Source organism: Thamnophis elegans, chromosome Z (genome assembly GCF_009769535.1).
Source record: "Thamnophis elegans isolate rThaEle1 chromosome Z, rThaEle1.pri, whole genome shotgun sequence".
Taxonomy (NCBI): domain Eukaryota; kingdom Metazoa; phylum Chordata; class Lepidosauria; order Squamata; family Colubridae; genus Thamnophis; species Thamnophis elegans.
This window is the reverse complement of record NC_045558.1, coordinates 75,650,628-75,670,730: the sequence shown is the minus strand read 5'-3', so window position 1 is coordinate 75,670,730 and position 20,103 is coordinate 75,650,628. Positions and strand designations below refer to the sequence as shown.

Genomic DNA, 20,103 nt, shown 5'->3' with positions numbered 1-20,103 from the left:
TGGGAGGGGAATCTTCAGCTTCTCCCTCTTCCTTGTAACGGAGTCTGGCCAAATCAACCTCAACATCTGCAGCAGCCTTGTACCAAGGTTCTAAGCGGTGGGGGAGCCTCCTGTTTACACAGTGCTGGTAAACTTCTTTGTTCAAGCCATCCGCGAACTGTTCTAACATGGCCTCTTCAGACCATCCTCTCATATAAGCTGACAATGCCTGGAATTCCTGTACATACTCAGGCACAGTCCTTTTGCCCTGCCTAAGGATCGTAAATTTAATTCTAGCCTGGCGCTTGGTGAGAGGGTCATCAAAGTGTCTTCTCAGGGCTGCCATAAACCCGTCAAAGTTTCTTAGGAGAGGGGAATCACTATTATGTAATCCAACCATCCATTCAGCTGCCTTCTTCTCCAGAGCCATTAACACTATTCTTACTTTAGCTTCATCTGAATTCAGGTTGGGCCCATATATTTGCATATAATCCAAACCTGAATTATAAACAACCCCAGCTCTCCGGGTTCTCCAGGATATTTTACGCTTAAGGGTGGGACCTTAGCCATTTGGCGTCTCCTGCCCCCCCTGCTCTCGGAATGTTTCTAGCTGCAGGGGGTGAGGTCGGTGCTGGGTCTTCTTGTGCACATTCCCTTTCAGCCCCCCCCCGCCTCTCTTAAACTAATTCCTCCTCCGGTCCTCTTTCCACGCCACTCTCTCGAGCCGGCGTTGTCCCCACGCTTCTCCGGGGAGTTTCATGGCTTGGGACATCATGAAATCTTCCTCTTCAGGTCCACGCCAGTCAGCAGTTGGTTTTCTGGGCCTCCTCATCATGACCCCAGTTACTGGTTCTTCAGGTTCCTCTTTCTATCCCACTCCCCAAGTCCACCTGGGTCGAACAGTAGGTTCCTCCACTTGCAGGTGAGCCAACATTTCCGTTAATGATGGTGCTGCAGCTGCTGCCAAATCTTCTTCTTGGTCACTGCCGTGCAAAGACATTGTTTTCTTTTTCGTTGAATGCACCCCCCCTCGGAAGTTGTTCGCCCCGGGTTGGGTGCGAGGTGAGACTCAGCTTAATATCAGGTGCATCTTCATTTAATAATCAGGAAAGAAACCACTCAACTCCATGCCTCAGAATTAAGTGTACTTTTACTAATTACAAACAATGAGAAGCAAAGCTGAGTCTGAGTAAAAAAGCGTGAAAGCAATAGATATCATGTATGATCCAATCCCCTCCCCTGGCACCCCAGTTCATAGTCCAATAATAATTCACCCAACCGTCAGGTGGGAGATGTCTTCAAAAAGCATCATCAGGTTGGAATGCTGGACAGTTGGCCTTGGCGGGAAGCTCCCTTCTTCCACATGCGCAGAGAGGTGGTCAGAATAACTCCTAATAACAATCCTCCAGTACATAATGATTCCCCTCCCAAATACCATGCCCCCCTCCCCGTTTCAATGGCAGCCAAAAAGCAGCAGTGAAGCAGAGGCTGACAGATACTTTGTTTCCCACAATGGACTAATGGCTGCAAAAGTTGATAAAGTTAGCAGAGATGGCAAAATTGAGTGCTCTGATTTAAAAAAAAAAGAATAAAATTAATTTTGTTTCCATTTGGAAACTGCTTTTGGTCTTTACTCTTGAGGTAGAAAAAAATGAAACTTTGATTTTGAACTTTGCTGCTTAGATAGGTGTGTTGTTATAGATATCTTTTCCTTCTGTTTTAATTAATTGTTCCTTATTATGTTCAGTTTGGTTGCAATCTTCTTCCTTTAATTGTGGTTTCCTATTTTATTGTTTGAGTCAGAATGGCTAGACGTGTCTCTAGACTCTGCTTTTTGATCTGTTTCTTATTATGCTCAGATTGGATACAGCCATTTTTTATTGGAGTTTCTAGACTGTTTACTCAGATTCTGTGAAGGAACATCAATGTTGAACATTCAGATGACATAATCCTAATTAGTAGCTAATAATACGCACTTCATTTTTTCTAGTATTTCTAAAAATGAATTGCCATTTCATTATTAAAAAGAACATTTTGCATAATATATCATTAATGGGAAATTCAACACTACAAGTATCTTCATATTTAAGAAGAATTAGTCCATATTGCTGAAATCCTTTGTAGACACACTGCTCTAACTTGACTCATCCAAATAAGCTACTGTAATAGAGGATAGTTGGGGATCAATCTGATATGTAAAATTATAACTGTATTATATGCCAATTTTTAGTTTAAATAAATGGATATATTTTCTGTTTCTGCAGAATCTCAAATTTTGTGAAAGTTAAGTATGATCTGCCTATAGAAAATGGTGAAATTGAATTTTCCCCCTGTAATTTAATTTAATCCCCAAAAAACAAATTAGAGGTTTAACAGCCATTTCACATTCTTCATAAAACCGTTATACTCATAAAACCATGCACTTAGCAGGAAGCTGAAACCTACCATGTTTTTCACAGTCACTGTGCATATATTAGCTATACAAATGTCTCAAGTGCAGAATTAAAATATAATGTGTGAAATGGCCTTGTGTGTTCATTGTGCATGTCTCTTGGTGTATAAACTCACAAACATATTCATGTTTTTTTTATCATGTAAGATGTTAAGCAGTACATATTCAAGAAGTGTAGTTGTAAATTGCTACAGTATTGTGATGAGCAAACATCATGTATATTATGTGCACATTATGAAGTACTAGTGTGTTCGTATAGACATTGGCAGAGCTACGATTAAGCTCATTATCAATAACCACGATGCTCTTTCATTCATGCAACTCTAAAAAAATCATTTTTAGTATTTGATGTTCTTTTCTCCCAAGAATACCTTTGTCCATTTGCATTTGAAATTTAAAACTATTATTCCAACAGCAGTTTTAAACAATGCAAACATCATTATATATGGTATTTATCTGTTAAATAATAACAAGACTGCACTTTGTTCCATAGCTTGTAGAAGTTATTGATTTGCTTGTCATAAATTGATGTACACATAACTGAAAACACCTTTGGGTGGGTAGTGTTGGTGCAAATCATTAATTTGCTATAAAAGATCAGGTTTGTAAATTATTTTTTAAATAACTAAGTACAGAATGATTGAAATGCTGAGAGTAAATATGTAGCAGATAACTTGAAAAGTCTGTTAATATAAAACAAAGATTTTAATTATCCCTGATGAGTGATGCTTAAACTGCTTCCAAATTTATGCCTAATACTTTCAAAATGATCTCAAAAAAATTCATGGCAGAATGATGTTTTATATAACTGCAGAGTGCAGAGGTTTCAAGTGTATTTGAAATCTGCTTCAACTAGCAAGGATTAATTTAAATATATGTTAAATAAAGAAATGAAAATCTTAGTGGCAGAATGTTTAAGTAGTAGAACACCGATCAGATAAAAAGAGATAACATATAAAAAGAGCATAAAACTGCTAAAACTTTTTGGCAAAGTTTTATTTTTCCTATTATAAAAAAAAGAGAAATTCTTACTGCTTTTTATGGCTATGTATTTTTAAGGATCTATTAACAAATTACAAAATTACAAGTGATTTTTACTTATTAATAAACATGTGTTTACTACTTAAGTACAACCACAATCTTAGCATATATTTTTTTATTTTTTTTTTAAATCTATTTTATTCATTTTCACATTCCATTTTACAATCACTTATATACAGGGTATTTGCTATAAAAGAAAATATATATATATATAAAAAATAAAAAAAATAAAAAAGAAAACACAACTCATCATTCACAACCCCACCTGACACTTCCATCCTCCATACACCCCATCTACCCCCTCCAACTTTCCCTTCCTCCCTCTAACGCTCCCCTCCTACTTCCCTTTCCCCTCAAACCTTCCTTCTCCCCTTACTCCCAACACGCCCTCCTTGCATTCCCCTTACTCCTTCCTTACTCCTCCCTCCTCTTTCCCTCTACCTCCCTCCTTGGTGTATTCCTTTATTCAAGTGTTGTTTATTATCCGGCTCCTCCCCCCGGATCCCCACAATCTTAGCATATTGAGTTACAGTTACTGAAATGTTAATGTTAGAAATAAATTTGGCCAATACAAGTGTTCAAGGACAGTGGCAATAAAAAAAGGAATTCAATTTCAAGAAATGAATACAGTATGGTGAATATCATGCAAAAGTACTTCGGATACCTTGACTTAGTTACTGCTTTCTTATCTAACATATTATTGATATTAATGTATTTATTTTAAACCTGAGGCATCTACTACTAAAACAAAATTGTAGTTTAAAAATAATTAACACAAATAATTTACAAAAAAGAGTGGCATGTGGATATACTGTTCTTTCAAGGCATAAAGTTGGGAGTATTAGTTTGAATTTAGGAGAAAGCCCAGTAGAAAGCCCAAGTAGAAAAAAGGGTTTGGAAAGAAACTCTTGCAGCTCTGAATGCCTAGATCTATTTATATGGAGCATACTTAGATTCTAAACTGTTTAGTCCTTAAATAGTTGACACATTTGTGCCTACAATTAATGCAGATATTTTTTAGCAGGGTAATAATTTAATCACAGTATTCCATCTATGCTAATGGATGTTGCAGACATTTTTCAAAGGTAAACTCATGTATAGGGCCTTAAACTGTCAAACAAGATACAACAATGAAGCAATATATTTAATGGTAGTTAAATTCAACTACCAGTAACAGGATCAATCAGATATTACGTAAAAATGAAATTATTTGAAGTTCATGTTACAAAATAAGAATTGTATGTAAATAAATTATAAATTACAGCTTTTTGACAACAACATCCTCTTTTTCCAGCGGTTCTGAGAGTATGTGTTGATGGAGGTGCTAATCATTTGTACTGTATCACCAATGGAAACCGTGACAGGTATGCTTATAATAAAATGTTCTAATAATTTTGCATATTTTATCTTCACAAAGCATGTTGATTAATTTTTTTTTCATTATCTAGTTTGTACATAAAAACATATGGGATTACTTATGAAGTACCTTGAGGTCATTGTGTTTTCTCATTTCTATAAGAAAAAATACTGATGTGAAGCCATGGGCTGTAGAAACACAAATAATAATATCACAAGATAGAAAGCTTTACAATTCAACATAGAAATATCTTTTTATATTGAAGCCCTATAATTCAAGTTTTAATATTACATTTCTTCACCTTATTCTATTAATTGAATCTAATAGATATTGAAGTGAGACTTGGAAAGACTTTGTTTAATACAAGGATGATAATGCATGGTATAATAAAAAGCATACATCGGAACACAAATATTACTGATTGTTTTTGAAGATGCTTTTTCATCTTTAAGCGTTGGTAAAGGTCTTGTGATGACTCTCCTGGATGCTTTCCAGTTACTTCTTCAGATGTCAGTTGAGGGGAGGATGAATCAGTTTCTAGTAGGTCAGAAGGGGACTTGATCACTGACTCCAAGCAGCTGTCTGAAAGTGATTTGGCTGAAGCACAGCTGCATCAGGACAGCCTTGAGGCATCAGATGGAGAAAGCATTCAGTTACAGCCGATCAGGGATAAAGAAGAGGAACTGCCTTCTGTATCTGATACAAGAACACACAGGGCAGAGAAAAGACATGACCAAGTTTACTCACACAGATAAAGCCTTTTTGATGGGCTGCACTAGAAGCTGGCTCTTTACCACAGCAGACAGATGGAGACAATTCTGGGGGCAACATGTTCATTTCCTAGCTGTATGTTTTTTTGGTCATTGTGATTCCTGACTTGCTTGGATTGACACGGTGCCTTGACTTGGATCGTGCCATGTGAACCATGGACTTTTCTTGCCTCGTGAACCCAAAGGTACTATATCAAAAGGCAATTGGACTTTCTGTTTTTTCTTTGAAGATGTTTTGCTTCTCATCCAAGAAACTTCTTTAGCTGATTGGATGATGGGGAATGGAAGGATTTATATTCCTTGCAGACAGCTAGTCACTTGCATTCTATTAGCAAGTTATTAAGGCCACCTGGAGCTTTATTCGTGTCATCAGGGTGACCTGAGTTGTGCAAATAGGTGTGGAGCCTATTGAAAGGACTGTATTGTAGACCCTGATGACACAGATATACCGCGTGAATATATGACAAAATTATATCATCTTGGCAGGTGTGAAGGGCAATACAACTACCAAAATACTCCAATAATGACAGCTATATTTTGCTCAGGAGAAGTCAATAATCCTGTATTTTTTTAAATCACATCTATATACAGTATAAAGATATTGATGATACAAAGTCCAATAATAGACTCATATGACAGATTCCATTGAACATGCTATTGAAGAAGAGCTTTCAAAGTACTATCAATGTTAATAATATGGGTAGATTAAAGCCTTCAGCTCATCTAATGCAAAATGCAAATGCAAAAACAAAAAAAGATAGAAATATAATATATGTTTGTAATTCTTTGTACCCAAATCTATCTTTCCCATGTATTACATGGTACCCATTCAATCCCAGAGAATTCAGATGGTTTAAAGCAGCTGTGTCAAATTCAATTTCATTGAGGGCCACATCAGGGTTGCGTTTGACCTTGGGGGGCTGGGGTAGGTATGGTCTGCTCGATATCACTCGTGTTGGGAGCACCTGTGGTGGCCTGGGAGCTCTGCCAGTGAAAATGGATTCCTGAGCTTCATCTTTGGCTGCAACCCTCTGCCAGTGAAAAAAGAGCTCAGGAGGGCTGCACGTGGCTGGAGGCTAAAACATATGAAGAACACTTGCAGGTATTGGATAGTGACTAAGCAGTGTTCCAATATTTGAGGAGCTTCCACAAAGATGAGAGGGTCAACCTACTTTCCAAAGCAAGACAAGAAACAATGGATGGAAACTGAATTGAATTGAATTTATTTAGCTTGTATGCCGCCCACTCTCGGAAGACCCTACAAATAAGAAGGGAAGGGGAATACAAGAAATAAAACACAACAATTTAAAAAATTCAACAACATTCATAACTTAGAATGGGGCTGGATAATTCAACAGCTCCAGGCCTGCCGGAACAGCCAGGTCTTGGTCGCTTTGCGGAAGGCTGGAAGGATAGTAAGGATCCGGATCTCAACGGGGAGATCATTCCATAGGGCCGGAGCAGCTACAGAGAAGGCCCTCCCCCGGGGGGTCGCCAGCCGACATTGGCCGGCAGATGGAATCCGAAACTAATCAAGGAGAGAAGCATCCTAGAACTAATGAGAAATTTCCTAATAATGAGAACAAAACCATGGAATGACTTGACTTTAGAAGTTATGGGTGCGCAATTACTGGAGAAGAGATTGGACAGTCATTTCTCCAAAATAGTATAGGGTGTCCTGCTTGATCAGGGAGTTGGACTAGATGACTTCTAAGGTCCCTTCCAACTCTACTATTCTGTATATATATTCTATGAATTGATAGAATGTTTCTGGTTTGAATGAAATCTGCCTATATTGTCAATTCAATTTTGTGTCTGTTGTTATTTCCTGCTTTATTATTTCTTCTACTTTAGGTGATTTTTTGATTAGGTATTCTCTGGACTTCTTGTTTTTAAGCTTCTTTTTTTTAAAATCAATTCTAGATTGCATATGATCTTAGCATAATGATCTTATATTCCAGTCTGTTTTCCATTTTGGTACACTGTTTGGCATTTTTCTTTCTTCATTGGTTTTGCATTCCATGTATTCAGTTGTAACTGCAGCCATGTTGTACATTACTTTGTTTGTTTCCTAGTGTTACTTATATTTGATATTACCGTATTGGCATCTTTTGATATTTGTGATAGCTATTTTTTTTAATTGAAAATTTTAAAAAGCTTTTACAAATATTTACCTCCCTTCCCCACCCTTTCCACCCAAGCCCATCTCCCCCCACCCTCCCCCCCGACTTCCCATTTGTGCTTTAACTCCTCTTTTGTTAAGCTAACTATAAACAAATTAAATAGCAATAGCAGTTAGACTTATATACCTCTTCATAGGGCTTTCAGTCCTCTCTAAGCGGTTTACCGAGTTAGCATATTGCTCCCAACAACAATCCGGGTCCTCATTTTACCCACCTCGGAAGGATGGAAGGCTGAGTCAACCCTGAGCCGGTGAGATTTGAACAGCTGAACTGCAGAACTGCAGTCAGCTGAAGTAGCCTGCAGTGCTGCATTTAACCACCGCGCCACCTCGGCTCATTCCTTGCTTTTTCAGTCATAAGCTATCTGGAATTTTTTAGTCCTGTATTTATTTTGAATATAGTCAATCTATCTTCTCCACTCCAGTTTATATTTCTCATCTGAATGATCCTTAAGATATGCTGATATTTTAGCCATCTCTGCTAAGTTTGTGACTTTTAATGTCCATTCTTGAATAGTAGGCAAATCTTCCTTCTTCCAGTATTGCGCCACCAACCGTCTCGCTGCCGTTGTTAGGTTCAAAATCAGATTAGTCTCTATAACAGTACAATCAGTAATTATACCTGACAAGAATAACTGAGGGATAAACTTTATCCTCTTTTAAAAAATATTTTGCATAATACACCATATTTTTATCCAAAATGCTTTAACCTTTTTGCAAGTCCACCATATATGGTAATATGTAGCATCAATACAATCACATCTCCAGCATTTAGGTTGTAAATTCGGATACATGCAAGCCAATTTTTTAGGATCTAAGTGCCATCTATAAAACATCTTATAAAAGTTCTCTCTCAGGTTTTGGGCTTTTGTAAATTTTACATTTCTTACCCATATCTTTTCCCAAGTGTCCAACATTATTGGTTCTTCAAAATTTTGTGCCCACTTTATCATACAGTCTTTAAATAATTCTGTTTCAGAATCCATTTCTATTAGAATGCACTCTTTTTATGTGCATTCGACTTTGATCCCTAATTTGTTTTAGTAGATTGTCCTCATTTTGCATGATACCAATTTTCTGATCTTTTTTCCATCTGGCCAGCAACTGTCCATACTGAAACCATGTTTGGATTACCTTCTTCCCTTTTAATACGTTCAAGGGTTTTAACTGAAATACACCTCTTTCTATAGTAAGAAGCTGTCTATATGTAGTTACATCATGTTTTTGTGCTATACTTACGTTCTCTATTGCATGTCTGGGAATTGCCCAGATAGGTATCTTATCATTTAATTTATATTGATATTTTTTCCAGACACGTAATAAAGCATTGCTTAATATATGACTTTTGAATGTCTTATCCACCTTCTTGTCGTATATCAAATAAGCATGCCAGCCGTATATCAAGTTATGTCCCTCGATATTCAATAACCTATCCTCTGTTGAATTAATCCAGTCACTATTGATAAAACTACTGCTTCATAGTATAGTTTTAAATTTGGCATTTTCAAGCCTCCTCTCTCACGTACGTCTTGCATTATTTTAAGTTTTATTATTGTTTTTTTCCCTGCCCAAACAAATTTGTTAATACTCTTCTGCCATTCAAGCAAATTTGCATCTTTTTAAAGTATTGGTATCATTTGAAATAGCTAGCTGTGCTAGCTATTCTTTTAACAGGCTTAAATCATATTCTGTATTGTTCAACAGTTATTTATGTTAATTCCTTTTATATTGTTGTTACATAGAAGGTTTTGTTCTTTCTGTAGAAAAGATGGTGAAAGATAGATGTACTAAGTTAAGTACATTGACATATAGTGGAAATACACCAAGGGGAGGGGGAGTGGGATAGAAGAAAGATGGGTAGAGAGGGATGGGAGAGAGGGTGGGGAAGTAGGCTAGAGGGGGATGATGGAGGGAATATAGAAAGTTGGAGGGGGGTGGAAAAAAGAGGTGTATGGAGAGTGGAAGAGGTATATTGGGTTTCTATTTTTTGGGATATTGTTGACAAGACAAATTGCTGCGATTATTGTTTAATGTTGTATGGCGTTGGCTATGCACAGTATATATGTGAGTATATGAAAATGAAAAAATGGAAAATAAAAAACATTATCTCCAGGGGGAAAAAATAGTGGGGAAATATATACCACAAGAGAAAAAAGCAAGAATTAATATAAAAATGTTGTAAGATGCAAGAGTTCGAGGTGAATTTGGATTACCAAACTGGGAATTGTATTATCAAGCAGTGGGACTAGCTTGGATAGAAGAATGGATCTTATATTGACATTGGAGGGTCATGATTTGCAACTGGGTTGGCATGCTTTTTTGTGATATGGTAAAAGTAAGGCACATGGCTATTTTCAAAGATACTATGAAAGGAATGGATTGTTAACAATATGGGAAAGAGTGTAAGGGAAATACTGTTTAGAAATACCAATGTGGCTTTCAACAATGGGGGAGCATTGACACATCCAAATATTAGTAGGATGAAAAACTTTATTAGATACAAAGCTATCTTAACAGAAAGCGGGGAATTAAACAAAACAAGAATTAGAAAAACAAGGGATTGATGTAGGATGGTTTTCACAATTGCAAACACAATCAAGATATGAAAAAGATAAAAGGGAATATGGTTTTAACTTAGGAAGTTCGGAGCTGAATAAGATACTTATGGGAATGGAAGAAAGAATAATTAAGAAATTATATAGCTACCTATTAAGAACTAGGGTAGAAGAAGAAGTGGTTAAAGATACAATGTTAACTTGGGCAAATAATTTTGGCCACACGATTGAGCTAGAAAAGTGGCAAGAACTATGGGAAAGAAATTATAATTAACCATGTCAATAGCTTATAAAGAAAACTTATACAAAATGTTTTATAGATGACACATGTCACCAGGAAAACTAGCAAAGATGTTTAAAGACAAATCAGCGAAATATTGGAATTGTCAACAAGCAATAGGTTACTATTATCATATATGGTGCGCATGTGCAGACGCAAGGAAATATTGTAGTAAGAGTTTGGTTAAAGAAAATGTTACAAGAAGAAATAGAATTTAGACCAATAATATTTCTACTAGGTATTATCCCAGAGAAATTCAAAAAAGAGGATACTTATTTGATTATACATGTAACTGCAGCAGCGATAATTGTATTTGTCCAAAATTAGAAATTAAATAAGCTACCACAGATGAAGAGATAATAAAAAAAGATATTAGATTGTGCAGAGATGAATAGGTTGACAATGAAAATAAAGGATAAAGAGGAATCTGAGTACTTCAAGACACGGGGAAGATTTTATGGTTGGCTAGAGAAAGAAAGCTAGAAAAGAAAGTAGGGAGAAGATAAATAACCCAGATGAACCACTATTAAATGGAAAAGTGGGGGGGGGACAGAAAAGAAAATATTAAATATATAAGTATATATTCAACAGTGATATATAAAGAGGGGACATTACTAGGGTAGACTAGCGAAGGTAAGGGAATAAGAAATGATACTAAATTATATCTGGGTTTGTGGAAAAACATTAACTGAGTTTTGAAATAGACATCAACAACAATAGAAAAAGAAAGGGAGAAAGAGGAAAAGAATGAAAGGAAGACGAGGGAAAGAAGAAAGAGATGAGAGGAGAATGGAAGGGAGAGGAAGAGAAGGTGACAAGGTAGGAAGAGGAAGAGTAGGAGAAAGGTAGGGGGAGAAGGAAGGGGAAGGAGAGGAGGAAGGAAAGAAGTAGGTGAGGGAGGGTGGGAGGGAGAAAAGAAAAGAAAAATAAGGTGGTATTACAACAGGAGGAAGGGATGGTAAATAAAGCAACCCAAACAGTATATTATAACCTATTAAATGAAATAATAAATGTATAAGAATGCCAAGTAAAGAAGAATAACAATTATATGAATGTATACTTAAAATAGTTTGTAAGAGAATAAAAAATAAAAATTCTTTTTAAAAATAAATAAATGATACCAATTATATTTGGGTTTGCAGAAATACCATCCCAAGGAAACATAATCTGAGATATGAAAGAGACACTTACAACAATAGAAAAGAAAAGGAGAGAGGAGGAGAGAATGAAAGGAAGATGGTGGAATAAGAAAGTAGTAAGGAGAGGAGGATGGAAGGAAGAGCAAGAGAAGGAGAGGGGGTAGGAAGGGGAAGAGGGAGAGTAGGAGTAGGAGACAGGGAAGGGAAGAAGGAAGGGGAAGGAGAGGAGGAAGGAAGGAAGTAGAGAAGGGAGGGACAAAAGAAAGGGAAAATAAAGTGGTGTTACAACAGGAGGAAGGGATGGTAAATAAAGCAACCATAACTGTATATTATAACCTGTTAAATGAAATAATAAATGTATAAGAATAACAAAGGTAATGAAGAAGAATAAATATGTGAATGTATACTTAAAATGGTATGTAAGGGAACAAAAAACAAAAAAAAATTCTGGAAATTTTTTTGGGGCATAAATTTGTTCTAAATATAATTAAGTTTTGACTCAACAGCTGCTGGTTTATATGCACATTCAGTTTAAGCCTGAAGGCCTTTAAAATGAGAGTAAGCATTTTCCATCATGTTAAAATATCCTATGGAGAAGATGAAACTGGGGAGGGCAGTACTTCCATTCTGATATTTGGGAAACTGTATGGGAACATTTTTCTTTCATTGTTTAAATGAATTGATGGAGAGAGGAAGCTGAATAATATGCTTTTTGCTTGCCTGCAGCCCAATTTCTAACTCTGATAAATGAAGGGTTGTACCTTTGCTCTAATATATTCTGTCAAACATTTGCTGCTTGCATAAATATACAGAGCACTCAATCCTCACTGTGAATGGTGATGGCTGAAATTTAAAAAACTTGGAAAATCTTCTGACTTTTCTTAGACTTTAGGGCTTAATGCACTGGAGGGAGAGAGTGCTAGTTTGTCAAATATATGGAAAGACATTGCAATAGATATGAATATAATTCATAAAAACAAGTGATTGAATATGAGCAACTTCATAAGCCTGTATTCCCCACCTCTTCATTTTTCTTCTTTCATTTCTATGAATAGCAAGTGCCTGATATTCTAAAACATTTTGCACTGAAATGAATAAATATATTCTGAAAACAGATTCCTATTTCTTTGAAATCTGTTAAATCTGTTCATGTTAATGAAGTCTGAAGGCCAGAGAAGATGAACTGTAAACTGGATATAATAAAAATAGAAACATTGTTTCAAGTATAAATGCATTTATCTTTAAAGCTTTTCCAAAGATTTGTTTTTAATCTGATTTTGATGTTTCTATTTTATATATTCCTTCCTTCAGCTTATTGCTTCCAAAATTCTGCATATTGTAATTCCCTTGTAGAAAATTAACTTCCAGAGTTAATAACGACCATGTCTCTACTCCTGAGAATGTTCTTTATACTGGATAAATAATAGCAGAATGAAAATTGATGTTTCTTCTCAGTGTGTTTCTATGTGCAGGGATTAAGTTTCATATCTGCATATTTATTACGTCAATAAACTACATGCATATACATACATACATACATACATACATACATACATACATACATACATACATATATATATATATATATATATATATATATATATATATATCAGTATGGGTAATTTTGTTTTGATTTGTCCTATTCTGTAATTTATTATTTAGAAAAAAGAAATTCATCCTTTCTTGATGTAAATGTTAATTGGATACCATTTTATCTTTAAATATGTTTTTATTGTAGAACAATAAAATGTACATCCTGATAATTGCAGATGTGCAGAGGAATAATTTATATTGCGTAGAAAATGCTCTTCTAGATTCTCTTGAGTTTTGAAGGTCAGCTATTCTCACTACCATATTATTCCACCTAAACTATGCTTTAAGATTTAAGCATAATTTCCCTGTCCCCTATATTCATTTCTTTATCAATATAGAATAAATAGTGGCATGTGGAAAAATAGTGTTTGTGAAAGATTAATCTCCAAATACTGAACAATAATTATTCAAATGTAGAATAATATACATTAAGAAAGAATTGCTTGCAAGATCAGTACTGATATATAAAATCAGCATAATATTGCACAAAAGTTAGAATAATGAGATGCTTAACATTCAGTACATAAGAATTTCTAAACAGTATTAGGGTTTTTATAACTTAACTATCATTCATGTAGATGTGCAGTTAATATCAAATCTTAAGGAAAGAACAGTTGTAATTATTATACAGAAGCCTGTTTATTTTAAATTCTAAGACAAAATGTCTGATGCCTTACAACATTGGATTCTGCTGGGCTAATTGAAAAGGATTGTATGTCAGACCAATAGGACTAAAGTGTCCTGATTGAAGAATCTTCTTTTTGATATCTATGCACACATGGTTGCATCATCTTACTGCAGATAGTTTGTCCCTTTCTAAAGCAATGATATTAGAAAAAACAAGACATATCTTCTAATAGTATATTTATATGGATAGCTTTGTATTTATTCTTCATAGCATGGAAGAATGTACGAAGCATTATTTAGTTTGGTTATGAATGATACTGGTGGGCATTTTTGCATACCTCAGTCCCGTCTCCCCCCAACGCCCACTTATTTATATTTATTTAGCATATGGCATTGGTTCATTGAAAACCAAGAGTCTACAGTGTTATTACTGAGTAACAGTTTGGCTTTGGAAGGGAAGCTTTGGTTTTATTAGTCATGATGTCTGCAACTGGTCCAATGAAAAACTGTACAAAAGAGATGGTTTGCACCCATCCAAGAAGGGACTGATTACTTAGCATTAAATTCACAGATTTTCTGGATAAACATTTAAACTGAACAGTGGGGACAGAGAATTAATTGATAAAGAACATTTCTGTCCCCAGCAATCTAAAATTCATAGGGATATCAGTGCATGTTTGTGCGGGTAAGATTATCACTCCTGCTGTCAAGCAAAACCAAGCATTTAATAGTGAGTGCCATACCATGTGCATGAATCATACAAGTGGCAAGAAAATAGGGGCAGTCAGGCATAACGCAGTTTATGTAAACAGTAAACACAGGGTCAATCAAAATGGACTCAAATGTCTGTACACCAATGGACAGAGTATTAGGAATAAACAGGGTGAATTAGAAATTCAAGTAAATGAGGGCAGATACGATATTGTTGCCATTACAGAAACTTGGTGAGATGAAACCCACAAATGGAACACAGCTAGAAGGATTTAAATTATTTAAAAGAAATAAACCAAATAAAAGAGGAGGTGGAGTTGCACTGTATATAAGAAATAACTACATCTCTACAGAAATAGAGCACAACAATGATGAGAACTATCTTGAATGCATTTGGGTCAAAAATAAAGGTTGTGGGGGGGAAATGACATTGCCATAGTTCTATACTACAGGCCACTCAACCAAGCAGAGGAAGTAGCTGAACTTTTTGCTAGTCAGCTAACTAAGGTATGTAGGAAGCACACCACAATAGTAATGGGGGATTTTAACTACCCTGACATCAACTGGGAAACAAACTCTGCACCAAGTGGGAGATCCAACAGGTTCCTAACAAACCTAGCAGACAATTTTGTTTTTCAAAAAGTAGAGAAGGGAACAAGGGGATCAGCCATATTGGACTTAATTCTCACCAACAGAGAGGAAATGCTAAAAGGTGTTGAAGTTACAGGAACCCTGGGGGCACCTTCCACCTTGCTTTTTATCCTTATTTTTATCCTTACTTTTTATCCTTAATCCAAAATTAAGCACCACTGTAATTTTGTCATTTTTTTTACACATATTCCTCTCATGGTTCTTCTCTGTTCTTTTCCAGCATAGCCAGCCAGAGCTTCTGGCCCTCCTGCCATCTACCTGCGCTTGGCACATCAGTTTGTGGGATCATTGACTATGGACCTGTCCAACCCATCGGGTTACTCGGATGGTAGACCAGGTCCTTCCCAGGCCCCTAGCAAGGAATCTTCCTCTACTAGGGGTGGTGGGTCTGGCAAAGTCAGGGTGGCTATCCAGGACAATCAGCCTCCCAAGGCCCTATCCGTGGCCAAGGCCAAGGATGCTGAAAGGCGTTAACAGGCACTTGACAAGCAGTTTGAAAAGGCCCGGCGACAGGCCTCAAAGGACTCTCCCCAGGCCAATCCTCCTGGGCACTCCTTTGTTCTCCCTCTTCCAAGGGGAGACCCTCTGTCCTTAATTGCTGAAGAGGTGGAGTCCCAAGACCTGTCCCCTGACAGATCACTGGTGGAGCCGGCTTCCCTGGCCCCTTCTTGGGCTTCTGAACAGGGCCTCCTCCCTAAGGGTCCCACCCGGGGTGGTTCGCCCGGATGTCTTCCCACTCACATGGAGGAATCCATTGGACAAGATCCCGAGTCAGACCAGGAGCCCAAGCGCTCTGCCCACATGCAGACCGTAGTTGCCTGTGCCATTGTCAAGGGCATCGCGGAGGGCATGCAAAAACATTACCAACCTTCCGTTGCTCCCAGCACCTCTCAGCCCAATCAGAGCACTACTCTCCCGGCTAAACGGGTTCGTCATCCCCCCTTGGAATCCTCAGTGGTTAATGAGGCTTCCACCCTGGAGGACCCTGACCAGGAGGAACAGGAACTCTCGGAAGATGAGGATCTCCCCCCCCCCCGGACACTCCTGCCTTTCAGGGCTTTTTAAGCCCAGTCTCTTTAAGTTTATTTTGCATAAAGCTAAGGCCACTACCCAGGTTGGGATTAAACCCAAACCCACGCAGAGCCCCTCTGATTCAGCTCTGGTCAATCCAAATGTGAGCATGTTTGATGTTCCGGCTCCCCAGCAGGAACTTGTCCCAGTCTCTGAGTTATTCTTAGATGTCATTCAACGACAATGGCCCCAACCGGCCACACTAGCCTCTCCCAGTGGTGAGGATAAGAAATTGTATGCAATGGAACCTGCCCTGGAGGACATCCTGGTCCTTCAGACCGTGGACCCTCCCATAGCGGCCCTTACTGCTTCAACTCTCTCTGCAAATCTGCTGGAGGGCCTTAAAGCAGAGGACAAAAAGGCGGAGAAAGCTTGTCACAAGACACACCTTGCGGCTGCTTGGGCCATCAAGGCATCTTCCTCCGCATCCTTCTTCAATAGGGCCTCTGTCATCTGGCTGCGCAAACTGCAGGCCAAGCTCCCGGCGGGAGACGTCTATCTCCATCAGGACATATCCAAGATTATTGCTGCATCCCAGTATGCAGTCGATGCTTCCCTCAATGCCACAAAATTCGCATCCAGGGCGCTGGCATCCAATGTAACTTCCTGTTGCCTGATCTGGCTCAGCCATTGGCAGGCAGATCAAAAAAATAAATGGAAATTGGTTTCTGCCCCATTCAAGGGGTCAAAATTGTTTGGGGAGGTCCTGGATCCCTTCCTTATTGAGTCTAAGGACAAGCGGAAGGTGGTGTCTTCCTTTTCTAAGAAGCAGGACAGCAAGGCCGCCCCTTACCCCAGAAGGCAGTCCTTTCATCCCTCAGAAGCATCTACTTCCTCCTTCTCTCCCTCCAGCAGACCGACCAGCCAATTGGGGGATAAGGCCCAGGACAGACCATCCTTTCGGGACAGGGGCAGGCAGCAGTTTGGGTACTGCAAGTACAACCATGGTGGGGCCTCCAATAGGCCCTTACGCAAGTCCAAGTGACTACCCCAACTCAACACCCATAGGGGGTCAGCTCCAGCTGTTCACCCCCCATTGGGCCCAGACCACGGAGGACACCTGGGTCCTCCAGATTGTCAGGGAGGGACTCTCCCTGGAGTTCCTATCCCCTCCACCTCCGAACTTCATCTGCCCCATTTCCTCCTGTCCCCTCAAGAGGGAGCTCATGAACCAGGAGGTCCTCCACCTTCTGGAGATGAATGTGATAGAGCAGGTGCCCCTCGACCAGGAAGGGAAGGGGTTTTACTCCATCCTCTTCCTGGTATCCAAGAACTCAGGGGGGAGGGGGAGGGCCATCTTGGATCTCAAGAATCTCAACAGGCACATCACCTATCGGACTTCCTGGGCGGGACTTACTGATGGTAGCAGCTAAACATAACTGGTCCCGTGTTACCAGTCGCGTGGTCAATGAAAGCAATATACCAACAGCAAACAGCACAAATCATAGTCAATGGAAGTCTAACAGACTCTCTTCAAATTGGAAAAGATACAAGACAGGGCTGTCCTTCGTCCCCACTATTGTTTATTATAACTTTGGAAGTATTGTTGAATAAAATACGGGGCTTGGATGGCCTAAAAGGGATCAAGATTAGGCAGCAAAAATACAGAGTCCGTGCTTTTGCGGATGATTTGGTCATAATATTGGAACAACCGCAGGAATCCAGTATGGTTTTAATGAATACGATTAATCAATATGGTCAAGTGTCTGGTTTTAAAATAAATTTAGGAAAAACAAAAATATTAGCTATAAATATGAATACTAAACAAAAGGAAGAACTAGGAGGGATGCTAAGATGTGAGGTAGTCAAAAAAGTCAAATATCTTGGGGTTAATATTTTAACCTCAAATGGGAAACTATATAAGCATAATTATGAACCACTTTGGCATAGTATACAGATAGAGATGAAAAAATGGGAGAAATTGCACTTATCTTTGTTGGGTAGGATAGCGGCAGTGAAAATGAACATCCTACCAAAAATTTTATTTCTCTTCCAAATGTTACCTATACTTTAAAAAGATGCGAATCTTTTAGAATGGCAGAAGGGTATCAACAAATTTGTATGGGCAGGAAAGAAGCCAAGGGTAAAGATGAAAATAATGCAAATGTATGCGAGAGAGGAGGCTTGAAATTATCTAATCTAAAACTATATTATGATGCAGTGGCGCTATCTGTAATTAGTGATTGGACTCATTTAACTAATGATAGAATACTGAATATCGAGGGACACGATCTGGTATATGGTTGGCATGCTTATCTGTTATTCAACAAAAAATTGGATAAGAATTTTAAAAGTCATATTTTAAGAAATGCTTTACTGCGGGTCTGGAAAAAATACCAATATAAATTAAATGACAAGATAGCCATGTGGGCAATTCCTAGACATGCAATTGAAAATATGAATACAGCACAAAAACAGGATAGAACTACCTACAGACAGCTTCTCATTCTGGAAAGGGGGGGTTCTACAACTAAAATCTTTAGAGGTATTAAAAGAGGAGAAGGTAGTTCAAACATGGTTCCAGTACGGGCAATTACAGGCCAGGTGGAAAATAGATCAAAAAATTGGTTTTATCCAAGTTGAGGATAATTTGTTTAAACAAATAAGAGATCAAAGCTTAATGCATATAAAGAGGATATATAATGTACTAATACAGATGGATTCGGAAACAGAATTAGTCAAAGATTGTTTTATAAAGTGGGCTCAAAATATTGAAGAACCAATAATGTTGGATACATGGGAAAGAATATGGGTAAGAAATGTGAAATTTACACAAGCTCAAAACCTAAGAGAAAATTTTTATAAGATGTTCTATAGATGGCATTTAGATCCTAAAAAGCTGGCTTCTATGTATCTGAATGTACAGCCTAAATGTTGGAGGTGTGGTTCTCTCGATGCTACATATTTTCATATATGGTGAACCTGTAAAAAGGTTAAGGCATTTTGATTAAAAATATGGTGGATTATGCAAAATATCTTTAAAAGAAGGATAAAGTTTACTCCTCAGTTATTTTTACTAGGTATGTGTCAGGGGTGGGTTTCTCGCCCCGTTCCAACCGGTTCGGTTGGAACGAGGCTGGCGGCGTCCTCGCGCATGCGTGCAGTGCGTGCGTGCACGTGCGCGCTGCGCAGATGCGTACTAGCGTCTGCGATGCTCCAGCTGCTCCTGGAGGATCGCGCAGGCGCTGTATGCATCCTGCGCATGCGTGGAAGCACAGAATTCGGCAAAACCAGGTAAGGAGCGGGCGCGCGCGCATGGGGGGGGGCTTCGCCGTTCCCGGAAGTTACTTACTTCCGGGTTCGGCGACCAACCTGATAGCGGGGACCGCCGCGAACCAGTTGAAACCCACCCCTGGTATGTGTACTGACTTTACAGTGATAGAGACTAACTTGGTTCTGCACCTAATAACGGCAGCAAGACTGTTGGTGGCGCAATACTGGAAGAAGGAAGACTTGCCTACAACTCAAGAATGGACATTGAAAGTTACAAAGTTAGCCGAGATGGCTAAAATATCGGCATATCTTAAAGATCATTCAAATGAAAGATATAAACGAGACTGGAAAAAATGGATTGACTATATACAAAACAAATATGGGACTAAGAAATTCCAGATAGCCTATGCTTAAGATCAGGAATGATTTAAATTGTTCAAAGTTAGTATAACAGGAAGAAGCTAAGATCAATGTAGAGATGT

At 38.2% G+C, this 20,103-nt stretch overlaps 1 protein-coding gene across 4 annotated transcripts in view; it reads left to right on the top strand.

Annotated features, from left to right (window-relative positions):
* Positions 1 to 20,103, top strand: part of TPK1 (thiamin pyrophosphokinase 1) — a 392,033-nt gene that overhangs the window by 160,544 nt on the left and 211,386 nt on the right. For all 4 annotated transcript variants that reach the window (XM_032234581.1, XM_032234582.1, XM_032234579.1 and 1 more), the window contains one exon: positions 4,767 to 4,836. In XM_032234581.1, coding sequence (XP_032090472.1) covers positions 4,767 to 4,836 — 70 coding nt within the window. The remainder of the gene's footprint in view (positions 1 to 4,766; positions 4,837 to 20,103) is intronic.